This window comes from Drosophila navojoa, chromosome 5, assembly GCF_054131105.1.
Source record: "Drosophila navojoa isolate 15081-1374.11 chromosome 5, UAZ_NAV_1.0, whole genome shotgun sequence".
Taxonomy (NCBI): domain Eukaryota; kingdom Metazoa; phylum Arthropoda; class Insecta; order Diptera; family Drosophilidae; genus Drosophila; species Drosophila navojoa.
This window is the reverse complement of record NC_142893.1, coordinates 21,715,296-21,736,366: the sequence shown is the minus strand read 5'-3', so window position 1 is coordinate 21,736,366 and position 21,071 is coordinate 21,715,296. Positions and strand designations below refer to the sequence as shown.

The 21,071-nt window shown below is 44.9% G+C and overlaps 7 protein-coding genes across 7 annotated transcripts; 1 reads left to right on the top strand and 6 right to left on the bottom strand.

The window, feature by feature from the left end:
* Positions 1 to 2,907: 2,907 nt before the first annotated feature.
* On the bottom strand, positions 2,908 to 3,978 carry LOC108653121 (uncharacterized). Its single transcript, XM_018103437.3, has one exon. It carries the CDS (start codon positions 3,857 to 3,859, stop codon positions 2,960 to 2,962), a length of 900 nt encoding a protein of 299 aa, XP_017958926.1. The 5' UTR covers positions 3,860 to 3,978; the 3' UTR covers positions 2,908 to 2,959.
* Positions 3,979 to 6,961: 2,983 nt separating this feature from the next.
* On the bottom strand, positions 6,962 to 10,281 carry LOC115562163 (uncharacterized). The gene is made up of 2 exons (XM_089260891.1): positions 8,845 to 10,281; positions 6,962 to 8,277 (listed from the first exon to the last, which is right to left on the bottom strand). The coding sequence occupies exons 1-2, from the start codon at positions 10,115 to 10,117 to the stop codon at positions 7,217 to 7,219; spliced, it is 2,334 nt and encodes a 777-aa protein (XP_089117017.1). The 5' UTR covers positions 10,118 to 10,281; the 3' UTR covers positions 6,962 to 7,216.
* Positions 10,282 to 10,346: 65 nt separating this feature from the next.
* On the top strand, positions 10,347 to 13,108 carry LOC108655068 (uncharacterized). The gene is made up of 2 exons (XM_018106766.3): positions 10,347 to 12,713; positions 12,790 to 13,108. Exons 1-2 carry the CDS (start codon positions 10,515 to 10,517, stop codon positions 13,024 to 13,026), a joined length of 2,436 nt encoding a protein of 811 aa, XP_017962255.1. The 5' UTR covers positions 10,347 to 10,514; the 3' UTR covers positions 13,027 to 13,108.
* Positions 12,922 to 14,189, bottom strand: tbrd-3 (testis-specifically expressed bromodomain containing protein-3). The gene has a single exon (XM_018103074.3). The coding sequence runs from the start codon at positions 14,132 to 14,134 to the stop codon at positions 13,118 to 13,120; it is 1,017 nt and encodes a 338-aa protein (XP_017958563.1). The 5' UTR covers positions 14,135 to 14,189; the 3' UTR covers positions 12,922 to 13,117.
* A 512-nt stretch (positions 14,190 to 14,701) lies between these two features.
* On the bottom strand, positions 14,702 to 15,578 carry LOC108655071 (uncharacterized). Its single transcript, XM_030383005.2, has one exon. The coding sequence runs from the start codon at positions 15,576 to 15,578 to the stop codon at positions 14,793 to 14,795; it is 786 nt and encodes a 261-aa protein (XP_030238865.1). The 3' UTR covers positions 14,702 to 14,792.
* Positions 15,567 to 18,166, bottom strand: LOC108655070 (phosphopentomutase). The gene is made up of 4 exons (XM_018106768.2): positions 17,720 to 18,166; positions 17,550 to 17,651; positions 17,213 to 17,489; positions 15,567 to 17,138 (listed from the first exon to the last, which is right to left on the bottom strand). The coding sequence occupies exons 1-4, from the start codon at positions 18,073 to 18,075 to the stop codon at positions 15,789 to 15,791; spliced, it is 2,085 nt and encodes a 694-aa protein (XP_017962257.2). The 5' UTR covers positions 18,076 to 18,166; the 3' UTR covers positions 15,567 to 15,788.
* Positions 18,167 to 18,359: 193 nt separating this feature from the next.
* LOC108655069 (glucose 1,6-bisphosphate synthase) lies at positions 18,360 to 20,814 on the bottom strand. The gene is made up of 4 exons (XM_018106767.3): positions 20,500 to 20,814; positions 20,318 to 20,419; positions 19,957 to 20,233; positions 18,360 to 19,896 (listed from the first exon to the last, which is right to left on the bottom strand). The coding sequence occupies exons 1-4, from the start codon at positions 20,658 to 20,660 to the stop codon at positions 18,565 to 18,567; spliced, it is 1,872 nt and encodes a 623-aa protein (XP_017962256.1). The 5' UTR covers positions 20,661 to 20,814; the 3' UTR covers positions 18,360 to 18,564.
* Between the last annotated feature and the right edge of the window lie 257 nt (positions 20,815 to 21,071).

Below are 21,071 nucleotides of genomic sequence, written 5' to 3'. Positions count from 1 at the left end.
TTCCAGCAGCTGCTGACTTGCTGACCACAGCTCTCGCTTTCCCTCTCTCTCTTACTCTCTGGCTCTCTCTTTGGCCCACTCTGACACTTTTGTGAAACAATTTAAAAAGTCATTGTCATCAACAGGCGCAGGCTGCCAAGTTCGCGTTGCAAGTCCAGTCCTGTCGATGCCGTCGTTTGTTTGGCTTCCCATTAAAGCGGTCAGCTGCGCGTCCAAGTCGGAGAAGGAGTCGGAGTCGGAGTCGGAGTCTGAAACGAAAATGTCATTGCTGCAAATGAGCAAATGTTGCCTGCAACTGCAGCAGTCCGCATATCGAACGGGGTATCGAGAGTAGAGTATACGCCACGTAAGCCTCTACCAGCGAATCAGACTTGGACAACAATCGAAGTTCCTTGTTATTTTCCCCTATAGATTTGGAATGTCTTGAAATCGCTTTAGCTCCACTCAAACTTGTCATAGGATATGGGAAAGTTCGTCAGAGCGCTAGATAGATATAAGTATATACACAGAGTTATGCCAAGTTTGTGGGTTCTTGCCCACCCAAAACTTTCCTTCTTTGTGGCTCTATTCTGTTGTGTGGGCGTGGCGGGTGGAGGGGGCTAGTGGCGTGACATTGCAATTTTGAAAACAATTTCAAGTTTTTCGACACGCCCAACTTGTTGTCGCCGTCGCGTCCTTCTTTTCTCTACTCTCTTTTTGTATTTTTTTAAACTTTTTGTTTGTCCAAGTGCTTTCAGTTTAAAAACTTGACAGCAAATGATGTATGATATGGGAGCGTGTGGATTGCAGCTTAGCTGTCTTGCCAGAGTTTCCCTTATCCTTGCTGTGTGTGTGTGTGTGAGTGTGTGTGGCAGCCACAGAAACCACATATACTTTCAATATACAATTACGAACTACGCACAATAGAATTTAAAGTTTAGTCTTGCTGGGCTTTCATTCGCCCTGAAGATAATGCAGATGTTTATCGCAGACACCGAGTTTATGCCCTTTGAATGTTTTCGCAGTGCTCATTAAAGTTGTTACGCTGCTTAAATTCATTATTACTTGGTTGTGTGTGTGTGTGTGGGTGGGTAAAGTAAACTCGTCTGCTTTGCAGCTGCTGCCTTGGCTAAATTGCTCTGTGCAAAGCCACAAAATTTATTAAGCGTAAAATTAAAAGCATAAAATTGCATGCTTTAAATTCAAATGCAGCGGAGCAGCAGTAGCAGCAGCAGCAACCGCAGCCACAAAGTGTCGAAAGAAAGCATATCGCACAAAGTTCAAACAAAGCAGCGGCTAGTGGGGGATCTGGAGATGTGGTCGAGCAAGCTGGCGCAGTCTGCATCCTCCTCCTTGGCAGCCCATAGCCTTAGCTAACGCATACTAAATTCAACTTATCGACGGGCCGGCAGTGAAACGTGTTCCGATAAGCGACACGACTTGCCAGCCAGCCAGCTGACTTCGTGTGCTCCTCACCATTTTTCTCCTTCACCTGAGGAAATAACTTGCGCGCCAGCTGATATGTAAGATACGCCGAGATATATTGACTTGACTCGACTTGACTTGGAAGCAAATTGCTCGCCAGCATAAATGCGCTTATGCAGCCCAATCGTCTAGCTATTTATATCATTGTCATAAATTTATGACTCATTACTGTGATAGCTGCGGGAGAAAGCCAGAACCTGGACTCTAGTCAAAGACTCTTAATGCCAGCTAAATTATATTTTAGTCTAGTATTTATGTAGCCTTTAAATGACAATTGCTATGTAGTGATGTACTATGGGCGAAAAGCCCGAAAAGCTCGAGTTGTAAACTTTTGTATGAGCAATATTACAATAATGATCAAAATATATAATATGTTAATTTTTCGTTTTTTGTTTAATGTAACTACGACTTATTTATTCTTTTATACTCGATTAAAATTTATTTACAAACAAATAATATGATTAACTTTAATTTAGGATATTTATCATTTATGGTGCCTGAATAGATTACGTCCATATAGGGAGGTGTCACGGAAGACAGGTGTTTGTGAGGATTTGAGTGTGAGGGTAGAAAATTGCGGAGCAGTTGCCGAGGATGTGGTTGATGCTAATATTTGTTGTGGTGAGATAGTTGGGGCTAGGTAGGATTACGTTAATCTTGAGTACTTTACTTTCGGAATGCATCAGAAATATGCAATATATAAAAGAGAATCATTAATTGGCAATTAATTGAATTTTTTACAATAAATATAAAGATTCTAAATGTGGCCCTCATAAAATTTCTTTTACTAGGTTTATATATATGTATCCTTATATTCAATAATTAAAGAATATTTAAACTCTATACCTAAGCACCCGTCATTTAGTTCCTATGAATATATATATTCCCACACGTAAATTTTAAACAAATCGTTCTATATCTGTTTCTTAACTGAAGCAGTTAAGGTAAAAAACTCAATAATATCTTAGATGCTCAGAGTAAACCAGCTCACCCTATGCGAGTATATCCAACTCAATAGGTATATGGCTGCGATTGCAGCCCACTTGGAGCTGTCCACTTGTGGGCAGCTCTCAGCTAGCTGATTGAGCTATCATGTCCATCGGGCAGGCACCTGCCTGGCCTGCTTCTCAGCTGTGCTTCCCCCCTCGCTGCATTTAGCTTTAGGAATTCATGAGCAGCGTCGCCGGCTTATCAACAGCAAAACAAAGTTAGCTCGAGGGGCAGCCCCGGGGCTGAGTGCAGCAACACATCTTGCACTTTGCAGTTTCTTGTTTTTCCCATTTTTCCCATTATCTTTTCGTTTTTTTGCTTGCTCCTCTCACTAACACAAGTTTGCTGTTGAGTGGAGCAGGCGGGCGCCATCTGGCACTGGGCTCATTATCGTGCGGATTATGAGCGCCTCAAATTCCAAGAGCTGCCATCATCTCCGCTGAAACAATTCAATTTCAACAACAAAATTTATTCGCATATATTTTTTATACACCTCATATTGAAATTAGGCGTGAGTCGCTTTCTGATGTAGTGGTTGGACGCCATCGACGATGTCGTAGACACCACTGCCAACATGGAACTCGGGATGCGTGTTGAGCACATCCAAGCGTAGTATTTTGTACGTGGATATCAGCCAATGGCCGGCACGCACTGTGCACGGCAGGGAGTAATCTCGCCTGAAGCGCACGAAAAATTCCGCACAGATAATGGGATTGGGGACGAATATGTGGCTGGTGTCCGCACACTGAGCCACAAGATTCTGCATCCGTTGCATCTCTTGTTTCGATACAAAATCGTTGGTACGCCGGCACGCCAAGAAGATCATATCGATGAAGGCGAACTTGTGATCGTAGTGCTGCAGGCGCTGAATCTTCAGGGGAATGGCCCGGCGAATGTGGCGCTTGTCAAAGACCATCAGCTTGGCGGGGCTGGCATTGGACCCGATCAGATCGTGCCTGATCTGCTTGTATCCCATCGGGGTCGTGCAGCGCTTGATGTAGCCCTCGTGTTGCTCCACAATAAACTTGGTGATCAGCACCAGCGCCTGCTTCGCATTGTCCACAAATTGCAGTTCGGCAAAGCGCCAATCCCAGAGTAATTTCAGTATCCATAAGTTTAATTTAGTACTAAACATCATCCAAGGACTGTATAAATAAACCATCAAAGGCAACGAAATCGGTCGATCTCGGTCCTGGGCGCGCTCCAGATTGAGATGTAGCGACCACTTGCCTTTGCTTCCCGATGTGATGCCAGAGTTGCCCGAAGTCTTACGCACTCTGTGGCCACTGAAAACCGGTCGAAATAGTACATGGGTTGTCGCTGGATGTAGTCTGTGCCGCTGAAGGATTCCATGGGCATGAGTTAATCGGGCGAATCCAAATTTCATTGGCGGCCTGACCGACATATTCCCATAACTTTTAAGGATTCGTTAATTTCGAAATTTTGGTGACTCGTTTGTCCTAAATACAAAAAAAATATTTAATTTTTGTTTGCTGTGACTGAAAAATCACTGACGTCTGCCAGCAGAGCTCTCGAGACTCTTATGCAAAGCCCGTCACCGAAATGGCATAATCAGGTTAACGAATCGTCTGCCGTCTTGAATTGGCCTTTGTTAGGCGATGCAGCCATGCACATCCATGCGATTTAACAACAATGAGCTCTAATTGTGGCAGCGTGTAGATAATCGACTCACCTGCTCAGCTCGGGCCCCGCTCTGATTGATGCTGGCTGCTGGAGTCTCTAAGGACCTTTGTGAGCGAGCACTCGTATGATTCGTATGCAGCAATGGCAATCTGCAATTATCGAACGTATTAGCAAATGGAAAACATTTGTAACGCCCCCTGGCACACACCCTCCTCCTTTCAAGATGCGCACACATATTCATAGTTGCATTCTCCGCCGTATAATTCTATTTGCTTCTGCGTGGGTGTGTGTGTGTGTGTGTGTGTGTATGTGTGTGTGTGCGTGTGCTCACTTGAGCTCTAACTAACTGAATGCAAACAATGGCAAACGAGAAGCAGACAGACACGCCCACTTTGCCACCGCCCGAAGACATGTTTACAAACTTATTTCATTTGGGTTAATTGCTTCGCAATTGCCCTCAAATTTGCATACAACCTAAGTAATGCAGTCTAATGTCGATTTCAATTATTGCACAACTTTGAATGGAATATGCTAAGAAGATATGCCATTATCTATGCACAAGGCTGCCGGAATGCAGGGATGCATGTTGGCTGATGTCGTTTTCAGCTAAGTTAATAAAGCGGAACAATGGACAGACAATAGGAGTCAAATTGCTTTGGGAAAGCATAAAACATTCCTCCATACGTGCGCAGCGCATGCTCAGGTCTGGCCTTCGGTTTTAGTTAAATTTTCAATAAACTGCTCTTTATACCAGAGCAACTGAGGAGAAAAAAAAAGCACAATAATAACATTGTCTGGCCATAAATGTTTACTGTCATGTTTGAGTCTAATACAATTTATCACATAAACTGCAAACAGTAAAACTATGCCCAAAATATATTTGTGGAGCAGGCGTAGCCATACATAAATGCATAAACCGAAAGGAGGATTCACAATGCAGGCAGCTCTCATGCCAGAAAAATGAAAATATTTTGCTGAAATCACAGTGCCATACAAATCCCCATATAATCTCCCCCTAGAGCGAAACAGCCATCATAGAGCAGCTAAAGTATCGCAATAAAATATGTTAAGTAAATACGGAAAAGCAGATGGGACAACGAGCCAAAGAGAGACAGGCAGACAGACAGAGAGAGATAAAGAGATAGAGAGAGAAAGAGAGAGAGAGAGATACACACACAGACTAAACAATAAGCCAAAAAGTACGCTTGATTAAGTTTAACTTCCGGTTTGTTATAAATTGAGCATTTATGTGGGATTTGTTTGCGAAAACAGTTTCTACTTTGTTGGGCAAAACAAATGTTTACCAGCCGGGCCCATCGAGCTGCCAAAAACTAAAGGCATATTGCCACCTAATACGCTCAGCGAGCGCACACGCTCATATGTCTATTTCCGGCGGAAGTGGTGAATAAAACATGAAACGAAATAAAATCAAAAGGCAACAACAGTGAATGCCAGTTGCCAGCTGCCAGCTGCCAGATGCCGGACTGCCCAGGCTGCCAGGCTGCCAGGCTGGTGGCCTTGCTAAGTAGACGAGTAGCTGGAGTTGTGGCAAGCGGCGAAAACCATATTCAGTGGCCAAAACTGAACTTCCGTTTGACTTGCCGTTCGCTCAATAAGTCTGGCATTGACTAAAATAAATCCTAACGTTCGAATCGTACTGAACAACAAATTAAATTGCAAAACATATCTCGTCTGCATAGTTGCTATCAATTCGACTTTTGGTTTTTTTCGGTTTGCTGCCGCCCTGACAGCTGGCAAGTGGGCAAGGCATTTAATATCCGTAAATGAAGATACTCAATTTCCCTATGACAAAACTAGGAAATAGGCAAGAGACAACAGGCGAGCCTGGCCCAGCCACAAGATACGAGAGCCAGATACAGTTCCCATTTAATGACAACTCACTCAGCCTCTTGCCCAGGTGCTGGCCCAGTTACCTGTGCACTCGACAAATTCTTTGTGATGTCGTTTACTCTGAATATTATGAAAGGCAATTTTAGGGCAAATATTAGAAGAACAGAAATAATATTAGAGAACAGAGATGTCATGGCAAATAACAAGAAAAAAGAGAAATAATATGCTAGAGTTAATAGTGTAATTTTTCAGCTCATCCAGGCATTTTAATACTGCAAACCCATTGAAAATGAGAAACTGAGGTGTATTGTATTGTATTGGTATTGTCCATTCAATATGGTCTGTCAATCCACTCTACCGTCCGTTTGTCTGTCAGTTCATATGAGCGCAGGGATCTCGTAGCCCATAAATGATGGCAACTTGAAATTGTAAATATAATATCTTTATATGATTATGAAACTTATTCAATTGCTTTTACTTCGTATGTTCACTTTGATAGATTTTGAAAAATACGATACCATGCGCCTAAAACTCCAGCAAAATGTATGTAAACGTATCTATGTGTATGTATATAAGTACATATAAATGAATATATGTATGTATATATGCACATATGTACGATGTATGTACATATATAGTAAACGTATAATGAGTACAATTTCAGTTCTTTAAGGGTTCAAGGTATCGCCTAATCCAGTAGTCCCCACTAGAGCACTCTTAAATGTTTATGCTGTGACGGTTTTTAAGAAACTAAAACTGGGCATATCAAAATGCCAAAGCTAAGTTAATTATGTATGCTACCTGGACTGCTCCCCAGAGCATTTATTTTTTATACAAAATGAAATCGCTGCGTAAGCCCAAGGCAAAGTTTACTTAGCCATGGCTAGCACAACTGCCTTGAAATCCATGTAATCTTTATTTGCAGGTCAAGAGCTGTTGGCCAACAAGGAAGCAAAGCAGTTGGATTTGCTGCCAACCGAGAGCTATTTATGCAACTGAATAAACTTGGGGCTTTGCTGTTGAAATGCATTTAATTCGGAAAGTGCACAGAGGTTTATGGCTCTGCTAATCGCCAGTTATATTAACAATCTGGTCAACCGCAAATTATTAGGAATTGCGAGAATTGTGTCAAGTAAGCCGTAGCGAGGATAAAGCTCTCAGCAAGACAATATGTAAATGTTGCTAGGCAAATATTTATTGTTTTGCTGTGTGCCGAGGCTATTTAAATGCCAACTCCTGCTGGCACTGCCAAGCTGCAGGAGAGTCTTTAACGCTGTCGGGGACGACAGCAGTTGTACGAACAACACTGTCCATTGCAGTTGGATACCCCTGGAAAATTCATGCGGTTATTGTAGCCCCGCATATTGCACATTCGCCAATAGCCGGAACAACAATAGCCGCAGGCATTCGTCCACTGCGGTCCCCTGAAGCAGTTGTTAAGCTGGGCGACATCTTCAGCTTCTTCGCTCTCTTCTGTCTGGAGCTCAGCATTGTTATTGTCCGCCAATTCCATTTCAGATAAGGAGTCAACATATAGGGAGTTAGCTCGAGTTCCATCTGCATCGACTTTCTCTTCCTCGGTTGATTTATAAACGCGAGTTTTGATCTTTGCTTGCCCTGAATTGTTCCCTGAATCTTCATTATTTTGATTTAGACCAAATTCTTGTAATCCTGCGTTGTTGACATCCTGATGCAGCAAAGCTTTCTGTTCAACTGCGATATCATTAAAACGAAAATCTGATTGATGTCTTGGAGACGCAGCCTTTTCCTCATCGGTCTTGGGCTCTTCATTGAAATTACTATTAGATGGATCTTTTGAAGATTTTGTTGAAGCCCTCTTTGCTTCATTACTTGTTCCTTCATACTTGTCAGAAACTTGGGATTGATACCTTGCAGATGAGTTCTCTGACATCCGTCTTTCCTCCCCACTGGCAGATACTTGGGACTGACGCTTTGGAGATGATTTCTCTGAATTCCTTCTTTCTTCCCGACTGGTAGAATCTTGGGATTGTCCTCTTGGAGATGATTTTTCAGAAATCCTCTTTTCTTCCCCAGTGGAAGAAACTTGGCATTCGCCTATTGGAGATGATTTCTCGGAAATCCTCTTTTCTTCCCCAGTGAAAGAAGCTTGTGATTGGCCTCTTGGAGATGATTTCTCGGAAATCCTCCTTTCTTCCCCATTGGGGGAATCTTGGGTTTGCCCTCTTGGAGATGATTTCCCGGAAATTCTCCTTTCTTCCCCAGTGGAAGAAACTTGGGATTGGCCTATTGGAGATGATTTCTCGGAAATCCTCTTTTCTTCCCCAGTGGAAGAAACTTGGGATTGGCCTATTGGAGATGATTTCTCGGAAATCCTTCTTTCTTCCCCATTAGGGGAATCTTGGGTTTGCCCTCTTGGAGATGATTTCTCGGAAATCCTCTTTTCTTCCCCAGTGGAAGAAACTGGGGATTGGCCTATTGGAGATGATTTCTCGGAAATCCTCTTTTCTTCCCCAGTGGAAGAAGCTTGTGATTGACCTCTTGCAGATGATTTCTCGGAAATCCTCCTTTCTTCCCCATTGGGGGAATCTTGGGTTTGCCCTCTTGGAGATGATTTCCCGGAAATTCTCCTTTCTTCCCCAGTGGAAGAAACTGGGGATTGGCCTATTGGAGATGATTTCTCGGAAATCCTCTTTTCTTCCCCAGTGGAAAAAGCTTGTGATTGGCCTCTTGGAGATGATTTCTCGGAAATCCTTCTTTCTTCCCCATTAGGGGAATCTTGGGTTTGCCCTCTTGGAGATGATTTCTCGGAATTCCTCTTTTCTTCCCCAGTGGAAGAAACTTGGGATTGACCTCTTGCAGATGATTTCACTGAAGTCCGCCTTGTTTCCCTACAGCAAGCAACTTGGGATTGACCCCTTGGAGATGCATTTTCAGAAGGTTTTCTTGATTTCGAATCCATTGAATCGGTATTGGGAGCATTCGTGGATGGACCTCTTGTCTTTGGGTCCATCATTTCCTCGGTTATTGAGTTTGATTTATTTGCTACTCCCTGCACTAACTGACCGGCAACTAAATAATCACAACAAATATTCTGATTTTGAATTGCTGTAGCTGAAGCTGTTATTTGCCTTAACATTTCCTGTTTTTGTTCGTTTCTTAAATGGTCATTAGATTGACATTCTGAGCCTTCTGATTGCTGGTCGGTAATTAAAATACCAGTATTATAATTAACTGAGATATTTTGGGATAAACCTGACTGCTGTATAGGCTGACTTTTAAGATTCTTTTTTAGTCCGTCTACTACTTCGCTGTTGGCCTGTTTCCTTTTATGATGAATTGGACAATGTCTAATGCTGTGACCCGGAAGTCTCGCTGATTTTATATCTTTCCATTTTCTGTGGCTTTCGTTGCAAAAACTGTCTACTTTTCCTCCTCCACTCCTCGGCGACTTTTCCGCAGAATGCGTTGATCCTTCGATTGCTGAAACACGAGATCTAAAGCTAAGTCCCGATTTCATGCCTATTGCCGGCTTCTCTGAGGATCGACGATGAGTGGACAAGCGCGAGGAGCGTTGGGACGTTGAGGGGGTGCGGGGCTTCGACGAAGACACCAGTTCAATGTGACCCTGTCGTGTTTCTTTTCCCTTATGTACAGACTTTGATTGAGTTTCTATTTTTTTGTACACTCTTCCATCAGTGGTTTCATCCGAATAGTTTGTATTTAGCGACATGATATCCATACTGCCTGACTTGACGATCTGTTTGCTCACAGATTGCTCCAGCTTGATGCCATGAACCAAATTCAGATTATCATACTTGATGTCCGACGTTGTTTTCTTATGTACAGTTTCCGTTGAGCCGGAGGGCCTTATAACTTTGTATTCAACATATTCCTCCTCTTTGACAATACGACTGATGTCTGGAAATTGCGTTGTCTTATTTTCTAAGATTATATCATTGGTCTGAATCGCTTTTCCCTTCATCAGGGGACATTTACTTTTTCTCTTAACAGCCACGCGCTGATTCAGTAATTTAGAATCGTAATTTGAATTGATAATCGGATTGGATAGAGCACAGCATGGTATCGCCTCAATGGGCTTATATCTCAATGGCTTGCATACTTGAATAAACCTCGCCGGCTTTTTGGCAAGGCGGCTCTGATTTCCCCGCACGGTGGGCAGCGGCATCTCCGCTGAGGACAATCAACAGGATCAGGAACAATCAATAGATGCGCTGCTCAAGCACACATTTCTACACTTAGAATTTTTGACCAAGACGAACGAACATTCGTGTAGAGGTTTTACTACCCTGAAAACCAAAATGAAATGTAACTCAAGGCATTTGGCCGAGAGAGTTTAGCAGCCTTTGAGCGAACAGTTTAGAAATATCAATCAGAATTTGTATTATTCGTATGTAATTAAGAGTTGTGTATGTTCTGAGAAAATCATTTGCTTTTATTTTTTTTAAGTAGTCCATGTTCAGTAAATACTGGTGAAATTATAGTTGTTTTTTTTTTTTTTTTTTTCTTTCATCCTTGTGTTAAATTGAACGTTTGCAAAATTATGCGTATTAATTTAATGCAAAATGGGGCGACATGACTTTTTAAAGAAATTGGAGGAGTTCCAAAAGAAACTTGATGTGCCCAAATGGTATTTGGGCCTATCGGACTACCAGGAGCGAACCGTCTTGGAGCTTTGCAACGATCTGCGCGATGACTTCGAGCAGGGCACTTGCTATCGCGTGGAAAAGAGCTTGATGCGTCTGGGCCTCAGTCCGCTTATTACCAAGAAGAAGATTCGCACGATGGTGGTACTGAGTCGTGGCAATGATCTAGCATTCCTCTTCTTCATTCTCGAGGGCTACTATCTGAGCTGTCGCAAAAACGGTGAATACACCACCAACGAGAAGCTGCTGATGATGGCACTGTCGAAAATAGACCTGCTGCCAACCCTACGTGAGCTGGATCGCATCCTGCCACCGCCTCAGCTGAGTGAGTTGGAATTGAAGCGCCAGCACCCCAGCTACAATCAGCCGAGACCCTCTAAGGACGTGGTGCATGAACGACGCTCAACGAAGAAAGTCACAGTTAGTCGTTCGACCAAGTCTCCATACTTCCAGCGCCAGCCGAGGCCCAAGGAAATCGTCGTTAAATACATAAGTAAGCCGCCCAATTTGGTGGCCACTTTCCCATTCTGGCGCTTGGATAAGCCGCCCAATTATGGTAGGAAAACGGAGCCGCCGTGGTTCGCCGAGTACAACCTAAATCCGGTGGGTCGACTCGTCAAGAGTATTGTGGGTGAAGCGGTGGACAAGTATTTCAATCATCTGAACCACATCAAATACCTCGAGCGCAGAGCCAGGTTCAGCCGCAGGGCGGCAGCTGCCCTGGAAAGAGCCCTAACTGACAACAGCGATGAGCCACAGATGTGCACCTACCACAAATTCGCAGTTGGGGAAACGCAGCTGGTCAAGGACGAGATGACGGTGATGGCTCGCAACCGCTGCCTAGAGCTGATGGACGTGACGTTACCCTATCGCCAGATACGCCAAAAGCGCATTATAGCTCAGCTGGAGCGCGACATTGACGATTGCATGAAACGCTATGCGTTGAAAATGGAAAGCACAACGGTGCACACGATTGAAAAGACCGACTGCGTGCTGTGCCAGGAGCAACGTGTAGATCTGCCCGCAGCCAAGCCGCAGGAGCAAAAAGGACGCGCCCTTATTGGGGACGGGCTGCACTTGGCACACACGGAGGTAACCGACAAGTGTATTGGAAAACGGCTCACAGGCGGTGGGTTGATTAAGGAGCCAGTCGAGTTTGAGCCTCCAGCGGATCCGTGCCCGAACTCGGGTATTAACGCCGAGCTGATCCCAGAAAATGACCCGATGCCATGCTTCGCGCCAAAGGGCAAGAGCCAGCACCGCATATCCTTTCTGCTGGATGACAGCAAGCTGAAGAGTCTGCGAAAGAATCGCAAGGAGTCCTCTGTGGAGGTGCGCTTTCAGGGCAAGCAGACCAAGAAGTCGTTTTTCGTGGCACCCACCGACCACAAGCCCTATCAATTCAAGTACAAGCGCATTTTCAAATCGGGCCAGGAGAAGCCGCAGGACATTAAGAAGGTGATCGCCAAGGCCTTCGTGAATGCCCTGGATAGGGGCGATGAAATGCCGGCTCCCCTATGCAAGAAAGCGTCCGTCACATCCGATGAAGATATCGAAAAAATGGAAAAAGAGATCAATGGCGTTCGTCTGACGGACAGCTGCGCCTCCACTGGCGATACCAGCGAGCACAGCATTCGCAGTCACGAGAACCACCGAGCCGACATCGTGGACGCCGTGGTGCGCTGCGCCAAGGAAATTTGGATGAAGGGCGTCAATGTGAAGCGTGCCGAAATGGAGGCCAAGGAAGACGATGACAAAAAGAAGGCCCAGGAGGCAGCGGTACTCAGCTATGAGGTGGAGAAATTCAATCCAGATGATCCGGAGCTCATGAGTCGTCTGCTCAAGGATGGACTGGACCAGCTCAAGAAAAACCAACGATTCGTCCTGGCATCCCTGCCTGACGCTCACAAGCTGCCCGTGCTGCAGGAGTGGATAAAGCGACGCTACGGCAAGCAATATACCGAGGACGAGATCCAGAAGAACCTGCTCGAATCGATCAAAATATTTGAGCTGATTACCATGCTGCAGGCCAATCCGCCGCCGGCTGACTTGCTGGGCATGGACAAGCTGCCGCCGAGCAAGGAGAACTTCGGCTACTGCAAGCAGGCCAAGGCCCTGGTAAGTAACTGCACTGAAGCGCCTCCGCTGTGCCCACTCACCCACTCACCCATTCACTCCTCCCGTTCCCGTGCAGGCCGCCAAGGTGAGGATGAACTACTACAGTCAGCTGAACGACATGTACATGAGTCACATGGGTGCCTGCTGGTACGCCATGGGCAACTACTTGTGCCGCAGCGGACCGCCGCGGAAGACTTTCTACGCCTACATGTCGGCCAATACTCGGGACATAATGCGCAACAAGGTGTGGAACGGCGAATTCAGAAACATACGACGGTTCCGGGACAACTACAAGGAGACCCACAAAACATAGAATAGGCTAATAATAAGAGGAAACATAAATTTATTGACAGTGAAAATCTCAAAGACTATAGTTAAGCAATAAAAGTTTGTGCTAAATAAAATCAATAGTTTCTCTTCACGCGCGGTATGCGCTTGCCGGTGACGCCTCTGCTGGCCATGTAGGCCATGATGGAGCGCTTTGTGCTGGGCTTCAGCTCGCACACGTCGAACTCGATAACCTTGTAGCCATTCCCGAAAGTAATGCCCTCCATCTGGTGGACCATGTGTATGACGTTCAACAGCATGATGCCCTCCAATTGCTGCACTCTGGCATGCAATTCCAAGTCCTCTTCGGAGGCCGTCCGCGGCGCGGACTCCTGCTTCCGCAGAGGGATAGACTGTGCCTGGCGCATTTGGTTATTGTACTCGGCAAGGACTGCGGTGTTGTTTTTGGAATGAGATGACATAGTGATGTCTTCGCTTTGCTCTTTGCTTTTGTCTTCGCTTTGGTCTTCGCTTTGCTCTTCGCTTTGCTCTTCGCTTTGCTCTTCGCTTTGCTCTTCGCTTTGCTCTTCGTTTTGCTCTTCGCTTTGCTCTTCGCTTTGCTCTTCGCTTTGCTCTTCGCTTTGGTCTTCGCTTTGCTCTTCGCTTTGGTCTTCGCTTTGGTCTTCGCTTTGGTCTTCACTTTGCTCATCACTTTGCTCTAGGCTTTGCATTAATTTGACGCGTTCGCATTCGTAACACTTTCTACTTTCGTTGGGTGTACAGGTCTTCGGCACCTTGGAAAACATATCCTCAAATATGACCTGCAACTTCCTGGCCATATCGTAGCACAAGTGGCCGGGACTTGTGTATAGATAGGCATTGTAGAATATGAGGCGCACATCACAAGCGAAATCGAAGGCGCTTGAGTAAAAATTCGAATTGAGGCGGTATCTGACGGTCGACAGATCCATCGGGCACTTCACAACGTTATGGTAGTCGTACAGGCCCAGAAATTCGGCATCAATGGGCTCGTAGAATATCCAGGCCAATTCTTTGTACTTCTTGGAGAACATGCTTCTGATTATCGCCTTACATGCGATAATATCCGGCTTCGGCTTGTTGCCCCAATTCACTGCTGGGCATATGCTAGACATCTCGGATATATAAAATAAAATTAGGAAACTGAAATAATATGTAGCTAATCTTTAGCTCAATAGACTCACAATGCCATTTGACTTGAAATTCTCTGCGTTCCCCTGAAGTATATGAACTAGTTCAAGTCAGCTGACTCAGAACAATGACAAATATATAAAAAGCTTTCTTCTTCTTCTAAAATTGTCGTTTTCAAAATATGCCTACATACACTTGACTAAATAAGTATGCGTTCAAGCTCTATTTAACAAAGGTTGTTTGCAAAAGAAAGGAATTTAAAGCTAAACCTAATTTTTTAATAAATAACTAAAAATCATTTAGTATTAATTTTCTTTATTTTATTAGAATTTTTTATTTATTTATCTTTATTACTATTATTTATATAAAAGCAACAGATTTACCAGAAAAGCACAAAAGGGATTAAGTTTAATAATTCCTATTATAATATATTTACTTATTTGCTAAATTTATACAGATATTCAATAAAAAAAGAAAAAATAGGAATGCGTGTAATAAAAATTTCAAATACCACTGCCTTTTAATGGTGAATCAGTAAATGAAAAATACAATTTTCTTCTTACAAAATTTGTATTTCAAAATATGGATACATACAAAACTACATAGTTTTTGCAAATGATTAACAATAAACATAACATTCCATTAGATGGCCGGCGGCACGGTAAATATGTTGAATCTACAAATTTTGTACACTGAGACCAGCCAACGATTCGTATGGTTCTGCAGCTCGACTCCAGCGAGCTCTTCAGCATTCGAATAGTTTCGCCTGAATCGCATGAAAAGCTCAATGAACACATAGGGCAACTGAGAGGCGGGATCCTCCAGCTGCAGCTTGAGCTCCGGCTCCATATCGATCATCGCATTTTTCATGGTCTCCAGATCCGAGCTCTCACAGTCCGCCACGTGGCGCAGTCCGACAAAAACCACATCGATCACAGCATACCTTAACCCCAGTATGTTGTACAGATGCACATTAATGGGAACTGCCTGGCGAATGTCCTGCTGGCGGAATCGCAGCAACTCTGAAAACGATTTGTGCGGAAAGTTGACCGCCTCGTTGGCCATTTGGTAGTATACATTCGAGGACGAGAACTGATCAATGCTCTTCATATCGCGCATGCGTATGATGTCCGTCAGCGAGACGGCTGCCCTCTTCGACTCCTCGACAAAGTCGTGCTCCTTGAAGTTGCGATCCCACGTCCACTTCAGCTTCCACATGCGCAGCTTGCTCATGTAGTACTTCAAGGGGCTGTACTTGAATACGATCTGGGGCACTACCACCTTGCTGTTTACCTTCACCTTGGGCGCATCCGGCTTTGGGGGCAAGATGAAGCACCTCTGCTGATGCTGGCACACATTGAGCGATTCCCGTTTAGCAGCGATAGCCCGCACCACGCTAGACCAATTACGCAACAATTTCGTACACATTTCGTCCTCAACCTTTATTTTCAATTGATTTCGAAATTTAATTTTGAAATGACAATGTAGACAAGACCTGACCTACTACGTCGAGAAGGCTGACAATGAACTACAAATCAAGTTAAGTGGGTTAAAATAAGCACTAACATGGTGACACCAAAATTTATTTGCGACAGAAAACGAAACGCCCTTCTCCTTTTTTTTTTAGACTGTTCACATTCACAGCGCATACATGCAGACTTTTCTCAGTTCCTCCTCCTTGCCCTTTGTGGAATTGAGTCCATTCCTTTCGGGCTCGTAAAACTCTTTGACAATAGCCTCGACCATTTCGTTGAGTGTATTGTTTAGAGCAGTCCACGACTTATTCTCCGGCTCCCCGCACATTTCGGCATAATACGTGATCTTGGGCTGAGCTCTACTGGCTTTCAACGTTATCACAAATCCATTGCTGAAGCTGAACGTTATCATCTGGTTGGATTTACTAGATGGTAGAGTCGCCTTGTCATCGTCCGTGCTGCTATCGTAGCCCGTCGTCAGATCACGCACGCTCTCAATCTCATATTCGCCGTTCAGGATGCTCGTCGGATACGTATCCTTCCGGCCATCGTCGAAGGTGCGCAGGCGATGGAAGATATTGTTGATAATGCGTTCGTTGTCGAAAACGTGATAGGACACTTGGCTAGTGTGATATCCGTAATTATCGTATATTTCGTCCAGTTTGTCCTGCAATTTCATGTCCTTTTCCGATCGAAGGTATGATGCCATTGAGGCCAAGTGGGCCGCAGCACTTATGCCATCCTTGTCGAGCACATTTGTGGAGAGCATGTAGCCGAAAGCTTCATCGAAGGCAAACAGCACATTCCGTCCTTTGCCCTCCTCTTCGAGCACCTTATTACAGATCCATTTAAAGCCGTTCAGGGTCTCATGGAACGAGAATCCCTCGACCTCCGCCATCGACTTCAGTATCTTGGAGCTGAGAGTGCTCGAGATCATGACGCAGTTGGATGCGTTGGGCTCTTCCTCGCTCATCACATAGTTCTCCCAGGCCCACCAGCCGAGCAGGGCGCCCAGCTCGTTGCTGCTAAAGACTCGATATTTTCGCTTGACCACCTCGGCTGCGGCCATGCAACCGGCAACCGGATCGTTGATCAAGATAAGGTCAGCGTTATTGATGGTCGCCCGTCGCGTAGCCAGGAAGAGTGCATCATCCGGTATCGGCGTGTCTGGGAAGTCTGGATTGGGGGTGACCTGCTCCAGCACAGGTATGACTGGATCGAACTCGATAGCCTTGAATGCCAGCTCAATGTACGGATAACCAACGCCATGCATCGCCGTATAGATGAAATTCAGAGGATATTTTTCACAGTCCTCCAGAAATGTACTGAGCTGTGACTTGAGTGATTCGTAATAGGCCTCAACGATTTGTTTGTACGGATTACTCAGTAATTCGGTAGCGCCTAGAGCTTCCTGATTCCAGGAATCTTCTGCAGGCTCCAGATTCTGACGAATACAACGCTGAATGCCCGTGTCGTGAGGTGATGTGACTGGAGCTCCGTTTGACCAATAAATCTGGAGATCAAAGAAAGGGCCAGAGGAAGGAAGAGTAAGAAGACGACAATGGGAACAGATAGAGACAGACATACTTTAAGGCCGTTGATATTCTTGGGGTAGTGGCAGCCTGTTACCATTATGCCTGCTAGACAATCTAGCTCGAAAATTGTGAACGGCACAAAGGGCGTAGCGATATAGTTCCCGAATAGGTGTACCCGGAAATTGTTGTTCAGGAACACAATAGAACACAACTCCGCAAAGAGTTTGCTATTGTAGCGCGCATCGTATCCGATGACCACGCCTTGCTCAGACCACATGCTCTCATCCGGATATTCCTGCTTCAGATAGGCGCATAATCCTTGAGCAGTCCTTCGGAGGATAAATAAAAAAATACAGAACTAATTAACCATGAACTATGCACAGACTTACTGTATGACAACCAGCTCGTTCATACCGTCGAACCCGGCTCGCATCGGCGCTCGGAAGCCATCTGTGCCGAGTGTCATCCGATTGTTCATGCAGGCCTGAAGCCTATCGAATATCGAATATCGAAAGGAACATATTAATGATTATGCTGTTTTCATTGAATTTCAACGTACGTCTCCCAATCTTCTTGTTTGATAGCATCAATTATTTGAGCCTTCGTATGTGGACTCTGATCCCAATCCATCCAATTGCTGATTTGAGCATCGAGAACTCTGTCGCCAGAGTAACAATGAAAGCTTGCCATACAAGATGGATTCCGGTGGAATACCAAATTCCATGTACTACGTCTTACGAGTCCATTAAAAATTATATCCTGTAATACATTCCGTGCTATGGTCGAAGCGTGCCGCGAGTTCTGCTGCGTCTCATATTGCTGGAGGTTAGCTGTGGATTTTCTATATAGTCGAGGCCAAGAGGAAGAAGGCTTTGAGGAGAATCTCTCGGTAAGCGCGCGAAGGAACAAAACCATTTTTTATTATTACAGAAAATATCTTACTTCACCTGAAATAATTTTGACATGTACTGATGAGGTCTTTGAAAATTGTGAATAAAGTAGAAGGCAAAATCTGAGTCGTCAGTCTACAGTCTACTCTGCTAACAGCCACATTATAACAGAGTGTTAAATGTGGTAACATAATTGAAAGAAACATCGGAACTCCGGCTCAAACTCGCCAAATCTCCTTTTAATGATGTACCAAATAAAAAACCATAAAGTATTTTGATTATGTATATTTTAACCGAACCAAAATGGTGTTGATTACACTGATAGTTTTATTTATTAATTTTTTTTACCATCTATCTAATTATCAAGAAATATCTGTTTTCATATTCGTATCAGGCATGGTTCGTGTTCATCATATTGCATTTGTAATGCATTTTGAAATAACTGAAAATTTGTGGAGAAAACTAAAAATTTGCGGGGCCCTATACATATATGAAAACCCTTCCCATTTCAATTTTATTCTTCCTTGCGCACCTTCAGCCCATTCTTTGCGGGCTCCAAGAACTCAGTGATAACGCCATCCATCATTTTGTTGAGTGTCGTTGTCAGCTCGTCCCAATGCTTGTTTTCGGGCTTGCCGGCCATCTCGGCATAGTACTTGATCTTTGGCTCGGTTCCGCTCGTTCGCAGTGTCACCTCCATGCCATTCTTAAAGACAAACGTTATCATCTGGGAGGACTCACTGACTGGCAGCACTGGTTTCTTATCGGGAGTGCTGCTGTCGTAGCCCGTGGTGAGGTCCCGCACGCTCTCCACCTCGTACTCCCCGTCCAAGATGTTCGTCGGATATGTGTTCTCCTGACCGTCCTCGAAGGTGCGCAGACGATCGAAGATCCTCTTGGTTAGTCCACTGTCGGTGCACATCACGTAGGAGCCAACAGTGGCATGGAATCCGTACATCTCGTACAAGTCCCGCAGTTTCTCCTGCATCGTCATACACTTCTTGCAGCGCAAGTAGCAGGCCATGGTGGCCACGTGCGCCGCAGCTCGGATGCCATCCTTATCGACGACACTGGTGGAAATCATGTAGCCGACGGCCTCCTCGAATCCGAAAAGCACCTTTTTGCCAGCATTCTGCTCCTCGATCGCCTTGTTGCCGATCCATTTGAAGCCCGTCAGCGTCTCGTGGTGCGTGAATCCCTCCACCTGGGCCATGGACTTCAGCAGCTTCGAGCTCACTGTGCTGGAGATCATCACACAATTGGCTATGTCGGGGTTCTCCTCATTTATCTTGTAGTTCTCCAATGCCCACCAGCCGAGCAGGGCGCCCATTTCGTTGCCAGTGAACACCTTGAAATTCTTAGTCTCATCGAGCTCGGCGACAACCAGACGGTCCGCATCCGGATCATTGGCTAAGATGATTTCCGTCTTCTTCTCATTGGCTCGTTCGATTGCCAAGCACAAAGTCTTCGGGTCTTCCGGATTGGGCGAAGGTGCCGTGGGGAATTCTGGATCGGGCGCAACCTGCTGCATCACGGGTATTACGGCCTTAAGGTTTATCTTGCTGAACGCCAGCTTGACATACGCATAGCCAACGCCATGCATCGGGGTGTAGGTGAAGGTTAATGGGCACCTGCCGTTGGCCTCCATGAGCGGGCACGATATCTCCTTCTTGAGCGCATCGTAATAGGGCGGCAGAACGTTGTTGTATGGATCGGACAGCAAATCGTTGCCGCAGAGCAGCGTCTCATCCCAAGAATCCGGATGTGGCTGCAAGTTCTCCATTATCGCATTTTGAATACCCTCGTCGTGTGGCGGTATTATCTGCGCACCGTTACTCCAATAAACCTGCAGACACGAATTGTGATAGTGAGCATTTATATCAGATAGCTCGATCAATCAGTATACCTTATAGCCGTTCTCCTGCTTGGGATTGTGAGATGCAGTTATCATCACACCGGCTAGCGAGTGCATCCTCATCACTGTGTAGGGCACGAAGGGGGTGCCGACCATACGCTTGAACTGAAATACTCGAAAATTGTTGCTCAAAAAGACAATGGTTGTTAGTTCCGCAAACCGTTGACTGTTGTATCGACCATCGAACCCAATTACAACGCCGCGCTCGGCCCACTCAGCTTCGTCCGGGCACTGTTCCTTTATGTAGGCACAGAGTCCCTGACTGGTCCTGTTGAGCAAGAGTTATATGATATCATTTACATTTTATACTCCCCCCAACCCTTTCACCCTAATTAACGCGAACGATTCTTACTGTATGACGACCAATTCGTTCATGGAATCAAAGCCCGCTCGCATTACGGCCCTCAGCCCGGCCGTTCCGAAGTCAATGCGTCGGCAGAGACGACACCGCAGCCTGGGTGGGTGGATGAAATCGGAATTAAAATTGATATTGAAATTGAAAATGGTAAAACGGTCGGTTAATCTGAAGCTTACGTGTCCCAATCCTCATTCCTGACTGCCTCCATTATTTGAGACAATGTGTCCTGGTTGCGATCCCATTTAACCCACTTCTTAATTTGGCTGTCGAGCTCCTTATCGCCTGAGAGCGGCATATGCTTCAGCTCGCAAATCGCTTGGCCCATTGATTGACACATCGTGAACAGTCAAAGAATTTAGAAATTAGTTAGAGAGAAAAAAAAATTGTTATTGTCGTACAAAGTAGTTTGACAAAAAAATAAAAACTAAAGCAGGTCCATGTTTCGGATTGTAATTGGAAGCTGACTAGATTTGGATTTGATAATAAATGCCATGTATATGGAGTTTCCTATAAAGGATTTCTACAAAATGAAAGTAAACCAAATATCGACCCGAAATAAACCAAACCTTGATCAATAACAGTATATCGAATATACATAAATTTGGTAATTAATTTCCCAAAAAGAGAGTAAATTGGATTTCCAAAATATCTTAGACATGCAACTCACATGATTTCCTGCACAATTAGCGACTCGACATGGGGGACTCACAGGCATAAGGACAAGCGGCCCGGGGACATCCTTTTACAC

What these genes read in the sequence shown, in the direction of transcription:
- LOC108653121 (XM_018103437.3), bottom strand. Translation starts at nt 3,859, where the DNA reads ATGTCGGTCAGGCCGCCAATGAAATTTGGATTCGCCCGATTAACTCAT.
- LOC115562163 (XM_089260891.1), bottom strand. Translation starts at nt 10,117, where the DNA reads ATGCCGCTGCCCACCGTGCGGGGAAATCAGAGCCGCCTTGCCAAAAAG. An exon ending in TGAAAATGCATCTCCAAGGG is followed by an intron (nt 8,278 to 8,844) that starts GTCAATCCCAAG and finishes CATCTCCAATAG; the next exon opens with GCCAATCCCAAGTTTCTTCC.
- LOC108655068 (XM_018106766.3), top strand. Translation starts at nt 10,515, where the DNA reads ATGGGGCGACATGACTTTTTAAAGAAATTGGAGGAGTTCCAAAAGAAA. An exon ending in GCAAGCAGGCCAAGGCCCTG is followed by an intron (nt 12,714 to 12,789) that starts GTAAGTAACTGC and finishes GTTCCCGTGCAG; the next exon opens with GCCGCCAAGGTGAGGATGAA.
- tbrd-3 (XM_018103074.3), bottom strand. Translation starts at nt 14,134, where the DNA reads ATGTCTAGCATATGCCCAGCAGTGAATTGGGGCAACAAGCCGAAGCCG.
- LOC108655071 (XM_030383005.2), bottom strand. Translation starts at nt 15,578, where the DNA reads ATGTGTACGAAATTGTTGCGTAATTGGTCTAGCGTGGTGCGGGCTATC.
- LOC108655070 (XM_018106768.2), bottom strand. Translation starts at nt 18,075, where the DNA reads ATGGTTTTGTTCCTTCGCGCGCTTACCGAGAGATTCTCCTCAAAGCCT. An exon ending in AAACAAGAAGATTGGGAGAC is followed by an intron (nt 17,652 to 17,719) that starts GTACGTTGAAAT and finishes GATATTCGATAG; the next exon opens with GCTTCAGGCCTGCATGAACA. An exon ending in AACGAGCTGGTTGTCATACA is followed by an intron (nt 17,490 to 17,549) that starts GTAAGTCTGTGC and finishes TATCCTCCGAAG; the next exon opens with GACTGCTCAAGGATTATGCG.
- LOC108655069 (XM_018106767.3), bottom strand. Translation starts at nt 20,660, where the DNA reads ATGTGTCAATCAATGGGCCAAGCGATTTGCGAGCTGAAGCATATGCCG. An exon ending in AGGAATGAGGATTGGGACAC is followed by an intron (nt 20,420 to 20,499) that starts GTAAGCTTCAGA and finishes CCACCCACCCAG; the next exon opens with GCTGCGGTGTCGTCTCTGCC. An exon ending in AGCAGGAGAACGGCTATAAG is followed by an intron (nt 19,897 to 19,956) that starts GTATACTGATTG and finishes TCGTGTCTGCAG; the next exon opens with GTTTATTGGAGTAACGGTGC.